At 47.3% G+C, this 18609-nt stretch overlaps 1 protein-coding gene across 1 annotated transcript; it reads left to right on the forward strand.

Moving 5' to 3' along the window:
* Positions 1-1504: 1504 nt before the first annotated feature.
* Positions 1505-16279, forward strand: TF (transferrin). The gene is made up of 17 exons (XM_009918638.2): positions 1505-1659; positions 3808-3971; positions 4181-4289; positions 5607-5798; positions 6004-6139; positions 6574-6629; positions 7948-8117; positions 8244-8430; positions 9504-9658; positions 10402-10495; positions 10961-10996; positions 11703-11861; positions 12898-13042; positions 13943-14007; positions 14604-14788; positions 15615-15801; positions 16039-16279. The coding sequence occupies exons 1-17, from the start codon at positions 1617-1619 to the stop codon at positions 16074-16076; spliced, it is 2121 nt and encodes a 706-aa protein (XP_009916940.2). The 5' UTR covers positions 1505-1616; the 3' UTR covers positions 16077-16279.
* Positions 16280-18609: the final 2330 nt, after the last annotated feature.

Consider the following 18609-nt stretch of genomic DNA (forward strand, 5'->3'; position numbering starts at 1 on the left):
GTATTTCCCCAGTTGCCGTGTGTTTGGAGACACTCTGGACACAAGTGCTGCTCTTCTGGGAAAGCAGGGGATGAAGGGATGAGAAATAGGAACTAGCCGTGCTCAAGGAACTGCTAAAGATGATGCTGAAATAACCAGCATGGCCATGAGTGCCTCTCGCTCAGCCCGTAAGGACCTCTAGCAGCCAGGACACAGGTAGGGCAGGCTCATGGTGCCACAGTGGAGGTGGTCATTGCCTGAAGGTCTCCAGCAGCCCCCTTCCCTGGGTCACTTTGTAAAGCCATATCCTTGACCTGACACTGGGCTCCCACCTGCACTGAGGCCACTCTGGCCACCACCCCCCAGCTGCAGGTCACTTTGTCCTCAGCCTGCTAGGAGGAGGGAGAAGAGCAAACCCAGGGTGCTTCCAGCCAACCTCAGCCAGGAGCCCGCTGTGGGCAACCCCATGGCACTGCTGCATGGAGGGTGCAGGCTATGGGAGAGGAAGGACCTGCGCAGGGGATCCAGAAGATCACAAAGGGAGGCTGGTGCTCTTGAGAGCAAGCTTGGGAGCCAGACCTCACCGCTGGTCTTCCTACTAAACTCTTGTAGCTTGCGTCAGGTGGACAGGGGGTGGACCAGCCCTAGAAGGTGCTGTCTAGGGATGCTGCCAGGGCTTGTGAGCAAGCTGATGTGGTCCAGGGACTCTCACTTAGCGTGCATGTGCCAGAGTCAGCCTGAAGCTGGTCTTGTAGCCTGCAGCAAGGATGGGGACATTGAGCGTTGGACACCATCATGAAGGCAGACCTTTGTAAACCTAGCCATGCCCCACTGGTCCTGGCTGCAGGGAGATATATCAGGAGTGATACAATTGGACAGAGAGTTTTTTCAGAGGAAGGGGGAGGAGGGTGATGGCTAATCTCAGCATTTCTTCCCAGGTTTATCCCAAGAATTTAACAAACATGCAGCATGATGTTTCCTTCTGGCTGCAGGGCACTTATCGAGCTGTCTGGTCATTGCCATTGACTTTCTTTGCCTGTGCAAGGAGCTTGCCAGATCATGCATAAGGAACATTTACTGCCTTTCAACCCCATTGCCATTGCCAAGAGAGTGCAAGGGAGCTGGCAGGCATTCAGGGTGCTATAAGCCAAAGGGCGATAGGCACGACAGTGGCACTAACCAGCAAACATGCAAAACTCAGGGCTGGATCCAGCAGGGACTTTCTGAGATTAGGCTGGGCAAGGCAGGGGGTGGCTAGCACAAAGAAAATAGCCCCTCCTGTGGCGCTTCAGCCCACAGGGGAATTCAAATGTCACAACTTGGGAATTTTCCATCTGAAGCCCCTTGTAAAATGAAAAGCACCTTGCCCTGCTCTGACTCCTGCCTGCGGAGGGGTTCAGTGCCAAAGTGAAAGGCTTCCTAAAAATGGGCTGATCCAGGGAGGGGGGCGATTTAGGAGCTATTGAGAAACAAGGAAGGACAAACAGTGTTAGGTCATTGCTTTTGCAAACACAGCCAGGGCTGTTCCTCTATAAAAGGGAGAGAAAGCGGCTCCAAAGCCATCACAGACTTGGAGGGGACAGTCTGTGACCAAGGCTGCTGCAACCCCTCCTCGGCACCTGACTCCCTGCTCAAGTATGAAACTGGTACTTTCTACTGTGCTGTCCTTCGGGATAGTGGGTAAGTGTCTGCTGAAAGCAGTTTTTGGGGAAAGGAAGAGTCAAAACCTCCCAGGACCCCAGGCTTTCCCCCTAGACAAGGCTGGCTGAGCTGCAGCACATGCCAGACCCAGGCAGCTGTTAAGTAAAAGCCAGGACATAAAGTGATGCTTGCTTTGGCAGCTGTGGATCTGTCAACAAGGATGGTGTTTTAAGCATTAATGACAGCAGCTTTTTTCCTTGGGCCAGCCCATGGATGCTGGAGGGAGGTCTGCGGCTCCCCACAGTAAGCTGCTGAGCACCCAGCTGGCAAGGAGCAGGGATGCTCGGCACCCACTGCCAGGGAGGGGACTGCTCGGGAGAGGCTCTGCACGCCTGCTGCCATGGGGTGAAGAGAAAAATCATCCTCCCGCAAGCTACTGTGCCAGGAAAGGAGCAGGGGTTCAGCTGGGGAGGGGGAGAAGCTGGAACAAGACCTCCCTGTCAAGCCTGCATGTGTGTTGCATTAAACCTGAAGGCAGTGACAATAAAATAGAAGTTAAATAACTAAAGACTCCCCATGCTCCTCCCTCTCCTCCTGTGCTGCTCCATCCTGCTGCAGCGGCTGCACTTTGCTCAGGATCCTGTGTAATTTTATGCCTAAATTGTGCCTCTGCAGAGCTGGCTCTGCTTGAAGCAATTATTTCTCTCCTCTCTCTCTGCTCACAGTTTTGGCAGGCAATGGGCAGGTAGCCACGGCAAGAAGATTGCTGCCGTCTGCACCTGACCTGGGGACTGCTGCCTGGAAAGGGAAAGAGGGATCCCCTTCTTGAAGTAGGCAGAGGGTCTCTTCCAATCCCCCATAAAGTGTGGTGGTGATTAATGTCCTCTGGTGGGAAGGGTTCCCTGTGCTGCTGGCATCAGAAAGTCCTCGAGCACCTCTGCTGAGTACTAGCATCCAATGATGTCTTGTTAACAGTGAAAAGTCCCTCCTCCTCCCTTGCACAGAAGGAGCCAAGAGGTTGCCCAAAAGCTCTGCAACAGAGACCGTGGCACTCAGGCTCCCGTTGCCTTCCCAATGTTCACCAGAGCAGCCGGGCTGACTCCCTCAGGAGGTCCCCATCCAGCCTCTGCCCAGGGCAGAATGGTTGCCAGCACTAGATTAAGGTGACCACGCCTTTGTGCAGCCAAGACTTGAAAAATGTAGATGGTGGCAGTACGAATTAAGGCTAAGGATTCTCCCTTTGGCCAAATTCAGCACCTGCACTGGGAGGAGGGGAGGTGTCTGCTGGCAGGGTTATGGCTCAAAAATCAAGTAAGAGAGAATATTTCAGAGGTGAAAGAGAAAATGGAAACAGCACAGGTTAATCTAGAGATGTTTGAATGAAATGTGCCATCAAGGGTTTGGAGGGAGCGAGCTGTGCATTACAGCCGCTCTGCCAGGAAGGGGCAGAGATAAGGTGAAGTGTGCAGCACAGGCTGCCCACTTACTCTAACTGCAAGTTTCCAGCGTTCCTGGTGTTTAGGTTGCTGAAGGAGGCATGAGTCTGTGTCCACCTGAGGTCTTTGCTTTGCTCTGGTCTCCCAGAGCAGCTGGTTATCTGCACTTACTGGTCGGGGGACTCTTAGGAGAGAGGACTGTGGAGGTAGTATGGCATCTGTTACTGGGTGTAGTGTAGGAGGTGAGATATAAAGAAACAGTTAAATATATCAGACTATCTAGCTGCCAAGGAGGTAATGTGTGGCAATATACTGAATATAGTCTGGCCAGGTCAGAGCTGCTCTCCCTCTGGGGTTATCTGCAAAGATACTGCTTCAGTGGACTGCCTTTTCCCTCCGTTTTTGCAAAGTCTTGAGTCTGATTTCTATTGAAGTGTGTGGATTTGTTCTCCTACTCCTCTGGATGTTGCCATGATCTCAGGTTGCTTGAGTCATGATGCTGTACAGGACACCCTTTACCCAGGGACAGGAATGATCCTCCCAGATGTTCCTGAAGGTGCACACGTCAGGCAGGAAAGAAACAGCCTTCCTGCATGACTTAGGAGATGTGCAAGGGAGATCCTGCACCCGGCCATCACCCAAGGCCAGGACTGCAGGGAACCAGAGATCATGTATTCACAAAGATGCTTTTTCTCTTCACGCGGTGTCTTTCTACCTCTCTGAGACTTTCTATTTCTGGTTCTCTCTACAGCTCTGTGTTTTGCTGCTCCCCCCAAGGCAAGTGTCAGATGGTGCACAATATCCATAGCAGAAGAGAACAAATGCAACAGTCTAAGGGACCTCATGCAACAAGATGGTGTTGCATTGACTTGCCTGCAGAAATCAACATACCTTGACTGCATAAAAGCCATTTCGGTGAGTGGGCAGCAAATATATGTGCTGGGCACTGAGGATATTTCAGCAGCCTGGAGAAGGTTGGGGTTTCCTTTGAGTCACTGGTTGTTACCTGTGATCCCCCTGTAGAGAAGGACTCACCCACAAGGATCCAGGAGAGACTCTGGGGAAGTGTTTTCCCTCATGTGCGCTGCTCTTTTTTTATTGACCAAAATCTTTTTGTTGTTTAGAATAATGAAGCAGATGCCATTAGCTTGGATGGTGGTCAAGTTTTTGAGGCAGGCCTTGCCCCCTACAAGCTGAAACCCATTGCTGCTGAGGTCCACGACCAAAATGGAGGTATATTTTCATGCAATATTTTTAAGCCAAGTGGTGGTAACAAGGTGGTAGTGCAAAGGCCATCCTTTCCACGCAGAGCTCCCATATTATTTCTGTTGGGTGTCCGAGATATTGCCCCTGGCTTCCAGATCCCAGAGAGGAAGGGGTAGGGGGTAATTACACAAAAATATGAATCATCACCCATGGCCATTGAGTCACTGCAATAGAAAAGGGCAGAGCCAGTGTCCCATTTGATGTTAGCCGTGATGAAAGTCACTGATCCTGTGATGAGCAGTGGCCATGGAAGGAGAGCACCATGAGCACCACGGTCGTCCTGAAACGTGGCATAAAAATTGTGCTGGTCCCAGAGATCTTCTGCTTTCAGTGACCTTGAACTACATGGGTACAACACTGAGATAGACAGCCCAGATAACCTGTGTGTCTTCGTGTGCATTCATCAAGACAAAAAAAAAAATAGATTGAAGAGGCAAGAGCATTGCCGTTAGTGGTTGTGGAGGAACACTCAGTTGAGATGGCTGAGGCAAGAGGTGCAGGCAATGCACACAAAAAAGAAGAGAAGCATAAAAAGTGCTCTGCAGCAATCCCTTCTGATAAGAGTTAGCTCCATTGCTCTATCCCTACTCACTCTCTGTACCATCCTTTTTCTCTTCCATCTTTCTCTTGGGAGACAAACAGATAGTATTTCCCCATTTTTGTCTGCCTTGTCTCATGAAATCCCACCACGTCGAAAGCTCCCAATCTCTTTTGACCTCTGCCCTGGAGTTCAGCCTGTTCGTACACCATATTCAGGATCAAAACAACATGGCAGAGTCATTCTCAACATAGTAGCTAAGAAAATACATAAATTAAAAGGAAGACTGTGGTCTCTACCGCCCCTAAAACTCAGTCATTTTATTCATACATAGCATGTGATGCACTAGGTATAATTTTAAAGACTAAATGTGGAATTTCAGTCTTGCAAGGCTTACATGTATGCTTCAGTGGGCAATGGCATTTGAGAAAAGACTTGCCAAAGAAGACTTGCCAAAAAGACTTGTTGAAGTGTCCTTACAAAACTACGGGCAGGTCTAACGTCTGTTCAGTGGCAAAGCATTTTGCATGTGATAGTATTTTCAGGTCACTTACCATTACAAGTTGTAATGCACAGCATTGGTTCAATATTGGCAGTGTAACTCACCCATTGAAAGTGGGAAGACCATGAGTGATAATTATTTGGAAGTGCAGCACTTTATTCTCTGAAATCAGCAGTTTGGCAGGATTTGAAATGTTCCTAAGTCCTGCTTTTTTATTGCTTTCCTGCTTTTTCCTGCACTGCAGTCTCCACAACCAGATACTATGCTGTGGCCGTCGTGAAGAAAGGAACAGGCTTCACAATAAATAACTTGCAGGGCAAGACCTCCTGCCACACGGGCCTGGGTAGATCCGCTGGCTGGAATATCCCAGTTGGGACACTCCTCAACCGGGGAGACATCAAGTGGGATGGCAAAGACTCGGCCTCCATCGAGCAAGGTGAAGTGGGAAACAGCGAGATAAATGGGTTGACGTTAAGCCAGGGGTGGTGGTACAGTGAAAGTGATGTTGCCTGATCTTCTGTGGAGGTGCAGAGGTGGCTCGCAGAGCAGTCAAGTCATTGACATTCTTTGTGCATCCCCTCCCTTCCAGGTCCTTGTAAAAGTGAATGTTAGACTAACTATTGCATCCTTCTCATCCATAGCGGTGGCCAATTTTTTCTCTGCCAGCTGCGTGCCTGGTGCTACCACTGAACAAAAACTGTGCCGTCAGTGCAAGGGGGACTCCAAAACCAAATGCTCCCGCACAGCACCTTATTCTGGCTATTCTGGAGCTTTTCAGTGAGTGAAAGTTATTTTTCCTTTGGGGAAATATTCTAGCCCTGACACATGCAAGTTTTTGTTATACCAGGGAGGGCCGTGTTGTAATCAGGGGTCCTGAGGAGACTGAATTTATAGAACAACTGGGAGGACTGGTAATTAAAGATCCAATTAGTAATAACAGGCAGGCAGCTAGTGGGAGATGAGAGAAGCAGCTGGGTTTTATGGTTTTGCACAGACTTAAGAATACACAGCATTAACATTGTGCTAAGTCTAACTGGGCTTCTTGAGCATTACTTCTCTGCCATTACATTTTCTTCCCTGCCAGCATAGCTTTTTTGGGGGAAAACCACTGCTCTATGGTTACAGTTTGTGCCAAAGTAATTTGCTGAAGAGGAGATAGGGAGCAACAATGTCTGTTTTTTTAACATCTCTTCTGTTCTTCCCACCTGCAGCTGTCTGAAAGATGGAAAAGGAGATGTGGCTTTTGTGAAACACACAACTGTTCAAGGTAGGCCTGCAAGATCACTTGTTTCTCTCCTTTCTAGTCCAACCTCTTGCTGCCACTCCATCCTACAACCAGTCTACACTGTGCAGGCTTTCATTCCTCTCCAGGTTTGCCCTAAACCTCTTCTCCTTTCAACTCTAGAAACATGTTTTGCACACTGTGGACTGAGTCATCCTTGTTATCGAGAAACATGATTATGGTGGGGTCCACTTTTCCCTCTTTGAGGTTCTTCTTTGAAGAAGGAAAACCTGCTTAAGTTCAGTGGTATTATCACTGGTGCCATATCTCAGAGCCAGCTGTAATGTTATCACAGCAAACACAGGATGAGCAATTATGTGGGTAATCACTCACCCATCCCTCGGGGAGGGATTTTGGAGGGAATTCAGCCCACAGCAAGAGTTCACTAACTCTGCACTTCTCGGAGACAGAAGATAGCCTGGCACACCCAGGACCTGCAGTGAACTCAGTGGAGGGCCACCAAGATGGTCATGGGGCAGGGACACTTGTCCTGTGAGGAGATGCTCAGCGGGGTGGGCTTGATTAGCCTGGGGAAGAGATGGCTTTGGGGGGACCTCAGAGCAGCCTGCTTGTACCTACAAGAAGGCTAGCAAGAAGGTGGAGCCAAGATCTTTACGGAAGTAGACAGTGGAAAGATGAGAAACAATAATCATAAACTGAAACAAGAGAGGTTTGGACCAGATACAAGGGGAAATTTTTTCCCCTTGAGGACAGTCAAGCAGTGGGATGGGTTGCCCAGGACAGCTGCGCACTCTCCATCCTTGAAGGTTTTCAAGATCTACCTGGAGCAACCTGGTCTGCCCCTGCTTTGAGCAGGGGCTTGGATGAGAGATCTTCAGAGGTCCCTTCCCACCTGAATACTCCTGTAACTCTCTGATCTCGGACCTGCGCTCTGTTTTCAGCCTTGGCATTGGCTACCTACGGCCTTCACAGATCACGTGCAGCTCCCGACCTGTTCAATCCATTTGTATGGTGTTTGTAAATCTATTTGTATTTGTAGCCATTTGTAAGTGTCTGGATGTCTAGGCACTACTGCCACATAAATCCTTTTACTGTTGGATTAGTTATGACAGAGGCAGAGATAATCTCTCTTGCACAGGCACATGTATTCTTCTATCTGCATTGCCTTTGTATGACCACGATGACCCCATTACCATTGCAAAGGGGGTGCGTGCAACCTCTCTTCTGCAAAGAATTCTTCCCCAAGCTTCAGCAGACATAAATTCACTACAAAGCTGCCCCAGACTGGCTTTTTGGTCTTATTTTTGTGGTGGTGCAACTGATGGTTCCTCCCTTCCTCCAGAAAATGCCCCAGAGGAGAAGGATCAGTACGAGCTTCTGTGTCTGGATGGCAGCCGTCAGCCTGTGGACAACTATAAAGCCTGTCACTGGGCCAGGGTGCCTGCTCACGCTGTTGTGGCTCGAGATGATAGCAAGGTTGATGACATCTGGAACTTTCTCTCAAAAGCACAGGTATCATCAAGCTCTCCTTTCCTTCCCTTAGCATCCCCTCTTCTGTCCTCTGGCTCTTGCTTGCTCTCCACAGCTTTCCAAGAGCTTTGGTACAGTTATTTGCTGATTATTTTTCCCTTGCGGCAGGAGAAATATGGTGTGGGCACAACCAGCACCTTCCAGCTCTTTGGGCCACCTGGCAAGAAGGACCCAGGCCTCAAAGACTTGCTTTTCAAAGATTCTGCTGTACAGCTGAAGCGTATCCCACCACTGATGGACTCCCAGCTCTACCTGGGCTTTGAGTATTACAGTGCTATCCAGAGCCTTCAGAAAGGTAGGCAGGACATGAAACACTAATGTTGTGTCAGTGTGAGCTGTGTTGAAGAGATGGGATCAACAAATGTCTAGGCAAAAGGAACACGATTCTTTCAAACACAGACAGTATTCTCTGCAAAATATTTCCTGTGAAAGGTATTATCATTAAAGTCACCCAATCTTCACAAACTTCACTTACATCAACAAAAGGAATTTGTTGATTCCAAAGTCAAAATAACATCATCACCACACTGACAAAGGTGGAAAATTTACACATACTCCACCCCTCGTCCCTTCACCACAATTACAACAGCAAAAACTGCTCACGGTTATTCAGCTTGTGGTAGAGATTGGGCATGGTCAAAACTGCTGCTTAGAAAAGCCATTTCTGGGACTTAAGAGGAAGGAACATCCTGGGACACCAGGTCCAGTCTTGGCCACTTGAAGGAAAAAGTGTCCCTTATTTCCATCTAGACTCACTGAGCATTTACTGATGTCCTAGCTGGCTTTCTGAGAGTCAAACATCCCACAAATGACCTCCAAAACCCACTTAAAATGTACAGTTGCTCAGAGATCTCTGTGGTAGGCTCAGCTGCTATGGCATTTATGGAAGGCTGTGCGTGGACTTCATGTAGCATCAAAACAGATTATTCAAATGCTACTTCACAGAAACATAACTAGGCTGCATTTTTCCAGCTCAGTCTGGTCTTAGTCTCATGGTTGTCTGGGCTATGAGGCCTGGAGAAATGCAGAATATATTATAGGCAGCCACACTATGTACTATTAACGCGTGGTGGTTTAGTGGTTGCGGTGTTTTAGCTAACACGAATCTGCATGAGCGGCTTGTGTTATGCAGAAATTCTCCTTTCTGACCTGTAAGTTGATTTTTGAGCATCCTTCAGCTTAAGAATCACCCCTTCTATTCATGCTGGCCCAGGGCTTATTAAATGTCTTGCACTGGGCAGCAGCAGCTTGGTATGTACAGATGGTTTCATGGCTGAGTCCCATGCACTCAGAAAGTAGCCTGTTCATAGCCTTATTGTTCAGTAGGGCTGTAGGCTTATCCTTGTTTTTCCTCTGCTGCTTTTACAGATCAGTTGAACCCCAACCGCAGAGAAAACAAGACGCGGTGGTGTGCAGTAGGCAAGAATGAGAAGAGCAAGTGTGACCTCTGGAGTGTGGTGAGCAACGGGGAGGTGGAGTGCACTGTGGCAGACAACACCAACGACTGCATTATTAAGATCATGGTATGGCTTTTTTTCCTTTTCTTCTCCCTGTGAACCTTTCAGGTGGAGAGCAGCATTGCTTCTTTCAGCCTGGGAATAGATGGGGCAGAGGTGGGGTAGATTTTAAAATAAAATACTGGGAGCTTTGTGAGAAATACCAGTGGGCAGAAACCAACCTCATCACAGAGAGAAGACTAGTTTTTCACAGATTAACATTTTTCAGAAAAAATTTTTGGTCAGTGTTCTTTTTTGAGGTTTCCTAAATAAAAAGCAATTTTCTGGTGCAACATAACTTTTTATTTGGAAAAGGAAGGCAAAATACAGATTTTGTAAAATGCAAAGAAAAACAGTTGCCTGCTTAGAAGAGGAGTGATTCCATAGCACAGACAAGGATGCTGGTGGCAGCTCAGAGGGTTGTGTCAGTACCGTGAAGACAGCACAAAATAGAAACTTGAAAGGACGGGGGAGATAAGGAAATCTGTGTGGCAGGGAAGCAGGCTAGGACAGACCCACGCCTGAGCCTGCGAGTGCCTAGGGACAAGAGCTGCTGCTGGAGATGGTTTACAAGTGCACAGGAGAGATAATTTCAAAACTGCCTCTGTTTGCATCAGTGAGACTTCGTCTGTCTATATGCTAAGGGATGGGCTCTCACGTCCCCACATCCTTCTCCTTTACATCGAGTGCTTCTTTTACAACCCTATTTCTGAAAAGCACTGGTCTGGGGACATACAGCGTCGTTTCATCACTGTGCCTTTTTATTGCAGAAAGGTGAAGCAGATGCTATCAGCTTAGACGGAGGTTTTGTCTACACTGCTGGTGTGTGTGGCTTGGTGCCAGTGATGGGAGAAAGCTATGAGGGTAAGCACAGCCCAGGCTGCCCTTCTGGGTTCAGGTGGTGGGGAAGGGGCTAGTGCAAAAGCACTGGTTTTATTCTGAAATCGAGAAAGCAGCCTCAGCGCTGCATCCTGCAGAAAACACATGGTTGCTCTGAGGCAACTCTGCTTACCGCTGCATGCCTTGTCTTTCCACGAAGGTGGAACAGCCCTGGGAAAGCGGGCATTGACAGTCAGGAACACAACGCCCTCCAGCTCCTCTCTTCTTCGTTTTAATCATGATGTCCCCGTCCTCTAGCACCGGCCCCAGTAAAACTAGTTGTTTTAGCTCAGAGGATCAGATGGAGGTTGTGCTTTGTTCTGCTGATGCTCAAAGTGTACCTGAAATAGTCACTTCTATTTCAGTCTCTCCAGAAATTAGTGAGCTCGATCCTTTTTTGGATTTGCCATATCTTTTATCTAATATCTTCTTCTTTTTCCCACCCCTCAGATGACAGTCAATGCAGCAAAGCAGAAGGAGAACCAGGTAATTACTGCCAACAGAGGGACAGAAAACAGTCCTGATGGATACAAGTAGAAAAATATATATGTGCAGTCATGAGTGGAGAACAAATGGCCAGTCTCCACACAAAGAGCCACTGTGTCCAATGCAGATATTAAAAATTTGGGAGACAAATGTAGTAGTCAGATGGAAAGCCAGGGTCTGCAAACAGATAGCAAGGCAAAGCATATGGTAGCAGCAGAGATTTGTGCTTAATTGCTTAATTGCTGCTGTCTGGAGTGCAGTCACACCATAACAGTGCCAGGGCTGCAAACAGAGAAAGGAGGGTCTGGGTTGTAGCATTAGGAAATTGTTCTTTATAGAAGTGGGAAGAGGGAGGGGAGGGAAGGTTTTTGTCCTTTGCTAAGGAGGGGATAAGAAATCAGGAGGGGATAAAAAAATCATCATGTATGTCTTGCTACAGCCTTCTCGCATACCCAAGTGTCAGAGTTTTGGGGGGCAGGGAAATGTCAAGGATAACAATTTCCCAGGGGCATGGTGGGAGTAGATGCATCACATCTGCAAACTCTTCCATTGTTGCTGCCTGGCAAATAATTTATAAGAAGTGCAAAGTATTTCTGCTACGCTGTTCATAGGTGTCCTCTCCCAAGTGGAACCAATGCTCTCCTAAGAAAGCATGGTGAGATCCTCGGGTCAGTCCTTAATTCATCTCTGTTTTATCTTCTGAAAGCATCCTACTTTGCTGTGGCTGTTGTGAAGAAATCTAACAGAGATATCACATGGAACAATCTGCAGGGCAAGAAGTCGTGCCACACTGCTGTCGGGAGAACTGCTGGCTGGAACATCCCCATGGGCTTGATTCACAACAGGACAGGGAACTGCAATTTCGGTGAGTTGAGTTTTGCATCCATTTTTTCGAGCTGGGAATCTGCTTGCAAAATTGTTTTCCCATCCTTCACGTGATCTTCAAAGTTTCTTGTGCCTCAAAGATTCCCACCTGGAGGTGGGAAATGGAGAAGACTCTGTTATTTAAGGTTTCACTGAGCAAAGTTGTAGGCTGTTGGTGACCGCTTCAGAGTAAGATACGGCATGTCAGCTGCTTTGGAGGGCTTTTCTTTCTTTTCACATCTCTTCCTTTCCCTTAGCAATAGCCCAAAAGGTATTCCCAAAAAGGGAATACAGGCTGCCCCAGGAATAGGGGGCCTGGTGCTTGTGCAGGGTGTGAAGTGGGGGTAAAGGATGGGTTTATGAATCTCAGAAGGGAGGCAAAGGGCTGAGAACAGGGGACAGAGACTGATCTTTGTTCAAGAAACTCAAAGGGACTGATCTGACTGCCTGAGAATAAGAGGGTAAAAGTCTTCATTGGCTCTGGGACTTTAGAGATTGTTCAGAAGATCAACTTCTACATCCAACTTTCAATTGGTGAGAATTACGGTCCAACAAAAATAATTTGGAAATATTATTGACCAAGGCAAATTAAGCATATAATTATTAAAAGGAAATCTCTAACTGCAAGAAGATACTACTGTTAGTAAATTTTAGTCAGCCTCTCCATCCTCCTGCCTGCCTTTCCCACTGTCCCTTCTTCCCCCAGAGCTCTGCCATTGCCGCCAAATGCAACTCTGCCAACCCATAAAGGCTGTGGAGACTTAGGCTGGCTCTGTGTGAACTGGGAATGGTTTGCAGCAGTTGCCTATTGCAATTGAGCCTTAGGCCCCACTTCATTATCAATAATAACAAGACACAAGTTTCATAGTGAAAACTGGATGCGTGCGATTTGCTGTCCACTGAATCGTGCTCCTTCTCACAGCCTGTTTCCAGCTCCCAGTGACCGCTAATACAAATTCAGCGTGAGAACATATTATTAAAAGAAAACCTAACTTTTCAGTGCAGGAAAAGTGAATTTTTCCTCTTCCTGCCTTCAGATGAATACTTCAGCGAGGGCTGTGCTCCCGGGTCTCCTCCTAACTCCCGCCTCTGTCGACTCTGCAAGGGCTCAGGAGGGGTCCCGCCAGAGAAGTGCGTCGCCAGCAGCCATGAGAAATACTATGGATATACTGGAGCTTTCCGGTAAGTGGTGGAAACGCTTGGGCTAATCACAGAGGTTATGGGTAGATCACATATGGAGTACAGCCTCATGTTGATGCTAATTTGATGACCTTCTCTTTTTCTCCATTACGCTGCTGAAAGTATATATGTCTGTAATGTTATACATATGCTATATGTTTTTTCTTTATGCAGCTTTCTGCAAAATGATGCAAAATGTTCCTGTTCTGTAAAACTAATGTCCTGGTGCCTCCAGGCAAACCTGGAGAGACACAAGTGTTTTGGTCAGACCTCCTACAATGGCAGCAGTGCTATACTTTTACCACAAATAAGGAGCATTAAAAGATGGGGACCTGAAAACAATGCTGCCACTTGATACACCCCTGTTAAAAATGCTGCTTGCTTTAGTTAAAATGAGCCATCCTCTAAAAAGTGCGGAGACCAAAGGTCAGCCTCATTGCCATCTCCTCCATACCTGCTCAGTATCAGCTCAAGTCTGAGTAATTCATTTTGGGCATGAATTTAAAAAGAGAATGAATCTTGTTTTATTTACATGTAATAGAAAAGAGACCCTGCTTCAGGGTTTGCAGTCCTTTCAGTGCCAGTTAGTGTTTTTACAAAGCTATTAACATGTGCAGGCAGGCATTACAGAAAGCAAAGCAAATTCTGAACCTGGCCAAACTGCTTCCTTCTGACAATAAAATAAATTGGCTACTTATCATGTGAGAAGGATGCATGGTTTTTTTCCAGAATGTGTTAGAAGACTGTGTTTCAGATATCTTTAAAATATTAATGGTAGGACTCCTAGACCTGACTGTCCTCAGAGATTAATTTTACAAAATAAGACATAGGCCAGAATCAAATCTGTGGGAAAGGGCCGGGATTCCAGCACCCACGTCACTTGCCTTTCTTTGTACTTCCCAGGTGTCTGGTCGAGCGGGGGGATGTGGCCTTTATTAAGCATTCCATTGTTGAGGAAAACACTGAGGGTATGTGGTTTTTCTGTTGCACGGGTGTCTGCAGGGCTGCCTTCGCCTATCTGCATTATTTTTGTTCCCAGAGCAGAGGGTAATAGCAAGCTTTACCTGCTTGTCCTGTCAGTCTCACCCCTCCTGCAGGAGGAGCAGAATTCAAGCGTCAGCATGTGCCGTCTGTCCACGGTGGCTCTTCCCAGGCATTTCTGCAGAGACACTTCCCTGCTAACTATCCTTTAATTTCAGCTGCACAATTATTCAGGCAGTCCCTTAACCACAGACTCTTGCCTCGACACCTTTGCGCAGCACTCTAGCTCCCCGCTTGCCTGAAAATTAAAAGTTCAGTTCACATTTCTGAAAGCAGTGACTGAAGTTGTCCAAGCATTTGGGAAAAAATGCAAGGAAGGGGATGTAACTAAATCTCCCAGCTTGCTCTGAGAGTCTGACTCATCCCATTGACTTTTCCTGAGTTTTACTTACAGCCTCCTTTGTACATGCCAGGTCTCCAAGTGCACATGCAGGCAGGGACAAATGCCTTGCTTAGGTGTCGTGAGGCTGATGTTCTTCTGCTACACAAGATCTCTGAATCTCCAAACCTACTTTCTTTAAAGGCAAAAATAAAGAAGACTGGGCCAAAAGTCTGAAAATGGACGAATTTGAGTTGCTGTGCACTGATGGGCAACGGGCAAATGTCATGGCTTACAGGGACTGCCACCTGGCCAAAGTTCCTACCCATGCTGTGATCACACGTCCTGAGAAAGCAAAAAAAGTCCGTGAGCTGCTGGAGAGACAAGAGGTTAGTAGTACTGACAGTGGAAGAAAAGTTCTGGGGTTGTTTTTATGCCGCATGTTTGCATTTTTAGAGCAAGGATGCTCTGAGTTTACCAAGTCAGCACAACGTGGAAGATTTTCATTTACCGATATGGGGTGACAGCCTTGTCCCTTAGCCTCCCCCTTCCTCCATCCCTTCCGAACTGCTCTTTCTCCTCTGCCACCTTAGCAAATACACCTTTAGGTACCAGCTGGATCGTAGTGGTTGCTATTGTCACGCTATACTTGTGTGAGGCGAGACTATCACCACCTTCTTGGGCTATGCTCTTGCAGGTGTGTTTCAGAAACTCCTCTGGGGTGCCTGGTCTCTCACCCAGCTGGGTCAGGCACAGCCCAGAGAAGACAGCAGCCTCCCTGCGCACACAGGGTCTTACAGCTACTGGTGTCAATGTAACCAGGTTAAACAAGCTCTGTTTGATTTTACACTGAAAACATTAATAGTTACTTCCCCGTCAGGGTCTGCTGACACTTGGGAAGTCAGCTCCTTTTGCTTTCAACTCATGGCTAAGGCATAGGACCTGCTGGCAGCATCTGCCGATGGGCTCTGCATGTAGTGACAGGTTAAAATGAAAAAAATTGTTTTGACAGTTATGCCACGACTGTGCCTACCACTGAGAGATCCCTCATCTAACCACATGAACAGAAGATTCAATCCTAAATTTCTGGAGCTTAGCTGGGGGCTCCCCAGGATGATGGTGAAGAACTAGGACTAAGAGCTAGGCTTGTACAAGCTGAATCTTGCCAGCTTTCTACTTTTTACAAACGCTTACCTCTTCGTGCCTTTATTTCAGAAACTATTTGGAACAAAAGGAATCGAGAAAGACAGGTTCAAGATGTTTGAGTCTCAAACCAAAGACCTTCTGTTTAAAGACTTGACCAAGTGTCTGGTCAAACTCCGCGATGGAATAACGTACAAGGAATTCCTCGGAGATCAATACTATGCTTCAGTTGCTAGCCTCAATACCTGCAATCCATCAGGTAACTGTAACAGCCCCAGGAAGAAGTCTGTGAATTGCAGTTCTTAGCCTTGCAGGCGCAGACAGTTTCTTCTGTAGCTGTCCATTTAATTTTTTAAAGCAAAATGAGGATACGCTTTTTTTTGTGGCACACAATGTATTTTCCACACGATGACGTTGTTGGCGTGGCTGGGTGTGTGCTGGTGGGACGGGAGTGTTTAAAGGCAGGATCTGAACTCGCTGTCCTTTCCGTTTTCAGATCTCCTCCAGGTGTGCACCTTCCTTGAGGACAAGTAGCGAGAGTGGAAGGACCCTTGCTGGAGGGGGAGGAAACTTCAAGCCATGACTCCTCTCGTGCCCTCAGCACTGAACACTGACCCGCAGAGGGCCCTCTGCCTTTGCTGCTTTCTCTCCCCTTCCTCATCACTCTGAAAGTGGCTGTTTGAGACTTTACCATTCTCTGCTGCCATCACAGCAAGAAATAAAATCTCAAATCTAAACAGGTGTCCTGAGATTTTTCAAAATCTTTTTTCCTTAAGCCCATTCCTTCCTCAGTACCTCTCACGGTAGGACAGTGCCAGATACCAATGTGGCTATTGCCACTTAAGGCTGTTGTTGCTGGTTAGAGGAATTTCTTTCAACATTTGCCAAAGCAAAATGGATTAAACATGCCCTAGAGCGTAATTAACAGATGTTTTGTACTCTCTGTGCTTCTGCTTCACCCAGGTTATCTCATTATCTCCCCAGCAGATGACAGTTGTCCAGTGTGGTTGGGACACAGGAAGAGGGAGAGTGTTTAAGTCAGGGAAGCTGAATGGTAGAGAAGGAAAAAAACCAAACTAAACTGAAAACATACAGTGGTTGTAAGATGGAAGGTATGAATAGAAACCACTCCATCTCATATCTGAGGTGGCTGGATCCAAGTAATTTCCACCAGGCAGTACTCTTAAAACACATAAGTATATTGATGGGGAGAGTCCAGGCTTAGACTTCCTTTCTGAAAAAAATCTAGGACTTACTCAGAAACATTTGTGTTTTGGTAGTCTGTCCAATGTGCTGCTGACCTGAAAACAAACATGTAGGTGGGCAGCCTGACTCTGATCCACAGTGAAAATAAAAAGGCAAGACAAAAAGGTCTGCTGGGGCTCTCTGCTTCAGAGGAACAGAGTCTGGGGTAATCCAGTGGGTCCCAACCCTGTTGTCAAGGCAGGCATGGAAGAGCTGCTGAGAGCAGAAAGATGCTTCTGGCTTTGAGGGAATGAATATTTTGATGGGCTCACAGTGATGATTTTTGGATGCATATGGCATGTGTTGTAAGAAGTCTGCTAGCCTGACCGAAGATCACCTTAGAAGACTGTCCTGGTTTTGGCTGGGATAGAGTTGATTGTCTTCCTAGTAGCTGGTGCAGTGCTATGTTTTGAGTTCAGTATGAGAAGAATGTTGATAACACATTGAAGTTTTCAGTTGTCACTAAGTAATGTTTAGTCTAAAGTCAAGGATTTTTCAGCTTCTCATGCCCAGCCAGCGAGAAGGCTGGAGGGGCACAAGAAGTTGGCACAGGACACAGCCAGGGCATCTGACCCAAACTGGCCAACGGGGTACTCCATACCATGGGACGTCACATCTAGTATAGAAACTGTGGGGACGGGGGATCGCCGCTCGGGGATTAACTGGGCATCAATTGGCGGGTGGTGAGCAATCACACTGTGCATCATTTGTATATTCCAATCCTTTTATTATTACTGCTGTCATTTTATTAGTGTTATCATTATCATTATTAGTTTCTTCTTTTCTGTTCTATTAAACTGTTCTTATCTCAACCCACAAGTTTTACTTCTTTTCCCGATTTTCTCCCCCATCCCACTGGGTGGGGGGGGGAGTGAGTGAGCGGTGTGTGATGCTTAGCTGCTGGCTGGGTTTAAACCACGACAAAGACAGAAATGTAGACTGTGACGGGAAGCAATGAAATTTAGTTCCACACATTTATGTAGGATGAAGTATACTGGACAGATGGCTTTTTTAACCTGTTCTTAAGAACTAGCAAAGAAAGAGATACGGTGCCTGTAAGAGTGTGCTTCCACAACTAATTATGGCTACAGTTAGAAAACTTTCCCAAGAAAAGCTGCATCATCTGTACTCCGAATCAGTTGTAACCCTTGTCCCATAAGTAGAAGGCATGGCAAAAAGGAACCTTACTAGAGGATCACAGAGTCACTCAAGTGGGAAGGGATCTCTGGGGTCTCCAGTCCAACCTCCTGCTCAAAGAAAGGGGCTAACCAGGTTGGTCGGGTCTTGACCCAGTCAGGCACTGAGAACCTGCAAGGATGGCGACTCCATGACCTCCCTGGGCAACCTGCCCCACTGGTTGACAAGAGGAAGAAGTTTCTTTCATACCCACTCTGAACTTCTCTCATTTTAATGTATTCCCATTGCTCCTCATCCTGCACCACTGTGAAAAGCCTGGCACCATCTTCCTGGTGCCTGATACAAATGTGACCATCTCTTCTCCAGGCTCAACAAGTCCTGGTCCCTGAGCCTCACCCCACAGGTCGAGCCTCCAGCCCCCTGACCATCTTGGTGGCTCTCTTCTGAGCTTGCTGTCCTTCATGGATGTCTTGCTTGAACTGGGGAGGGGGGCAAAACCAGACGCACTACCTAGGTGTGGCCAAACATCTCATGATGTTTGAGTCTCAGATCAAGGACCTGGTGCTGAGCCAAGGGGGCATGATCACCTCCTAGACCTCCACGGATCTCAGGCCACTGCAGCCGCCCACTACCCCCGGCGCCCCGCTGTGCATTAACGCCCCTCGCCTCATGCGGTAAAGGCAAC

This window comes from Haliaeetus albicilla, chromosome 9 (assembly GCF_947461875.1).
Source record: "Haliaeetus albicilla chromosome 9, bHalAlb1.1, whole genome shotgun sequence".
Taxonomy (NCBI): Eukaryota; Metazoa; Chordata; class Aves; order Accipitriformes; family Accipitridae; genus Haliaeetus; species Haliaeetus albicilla.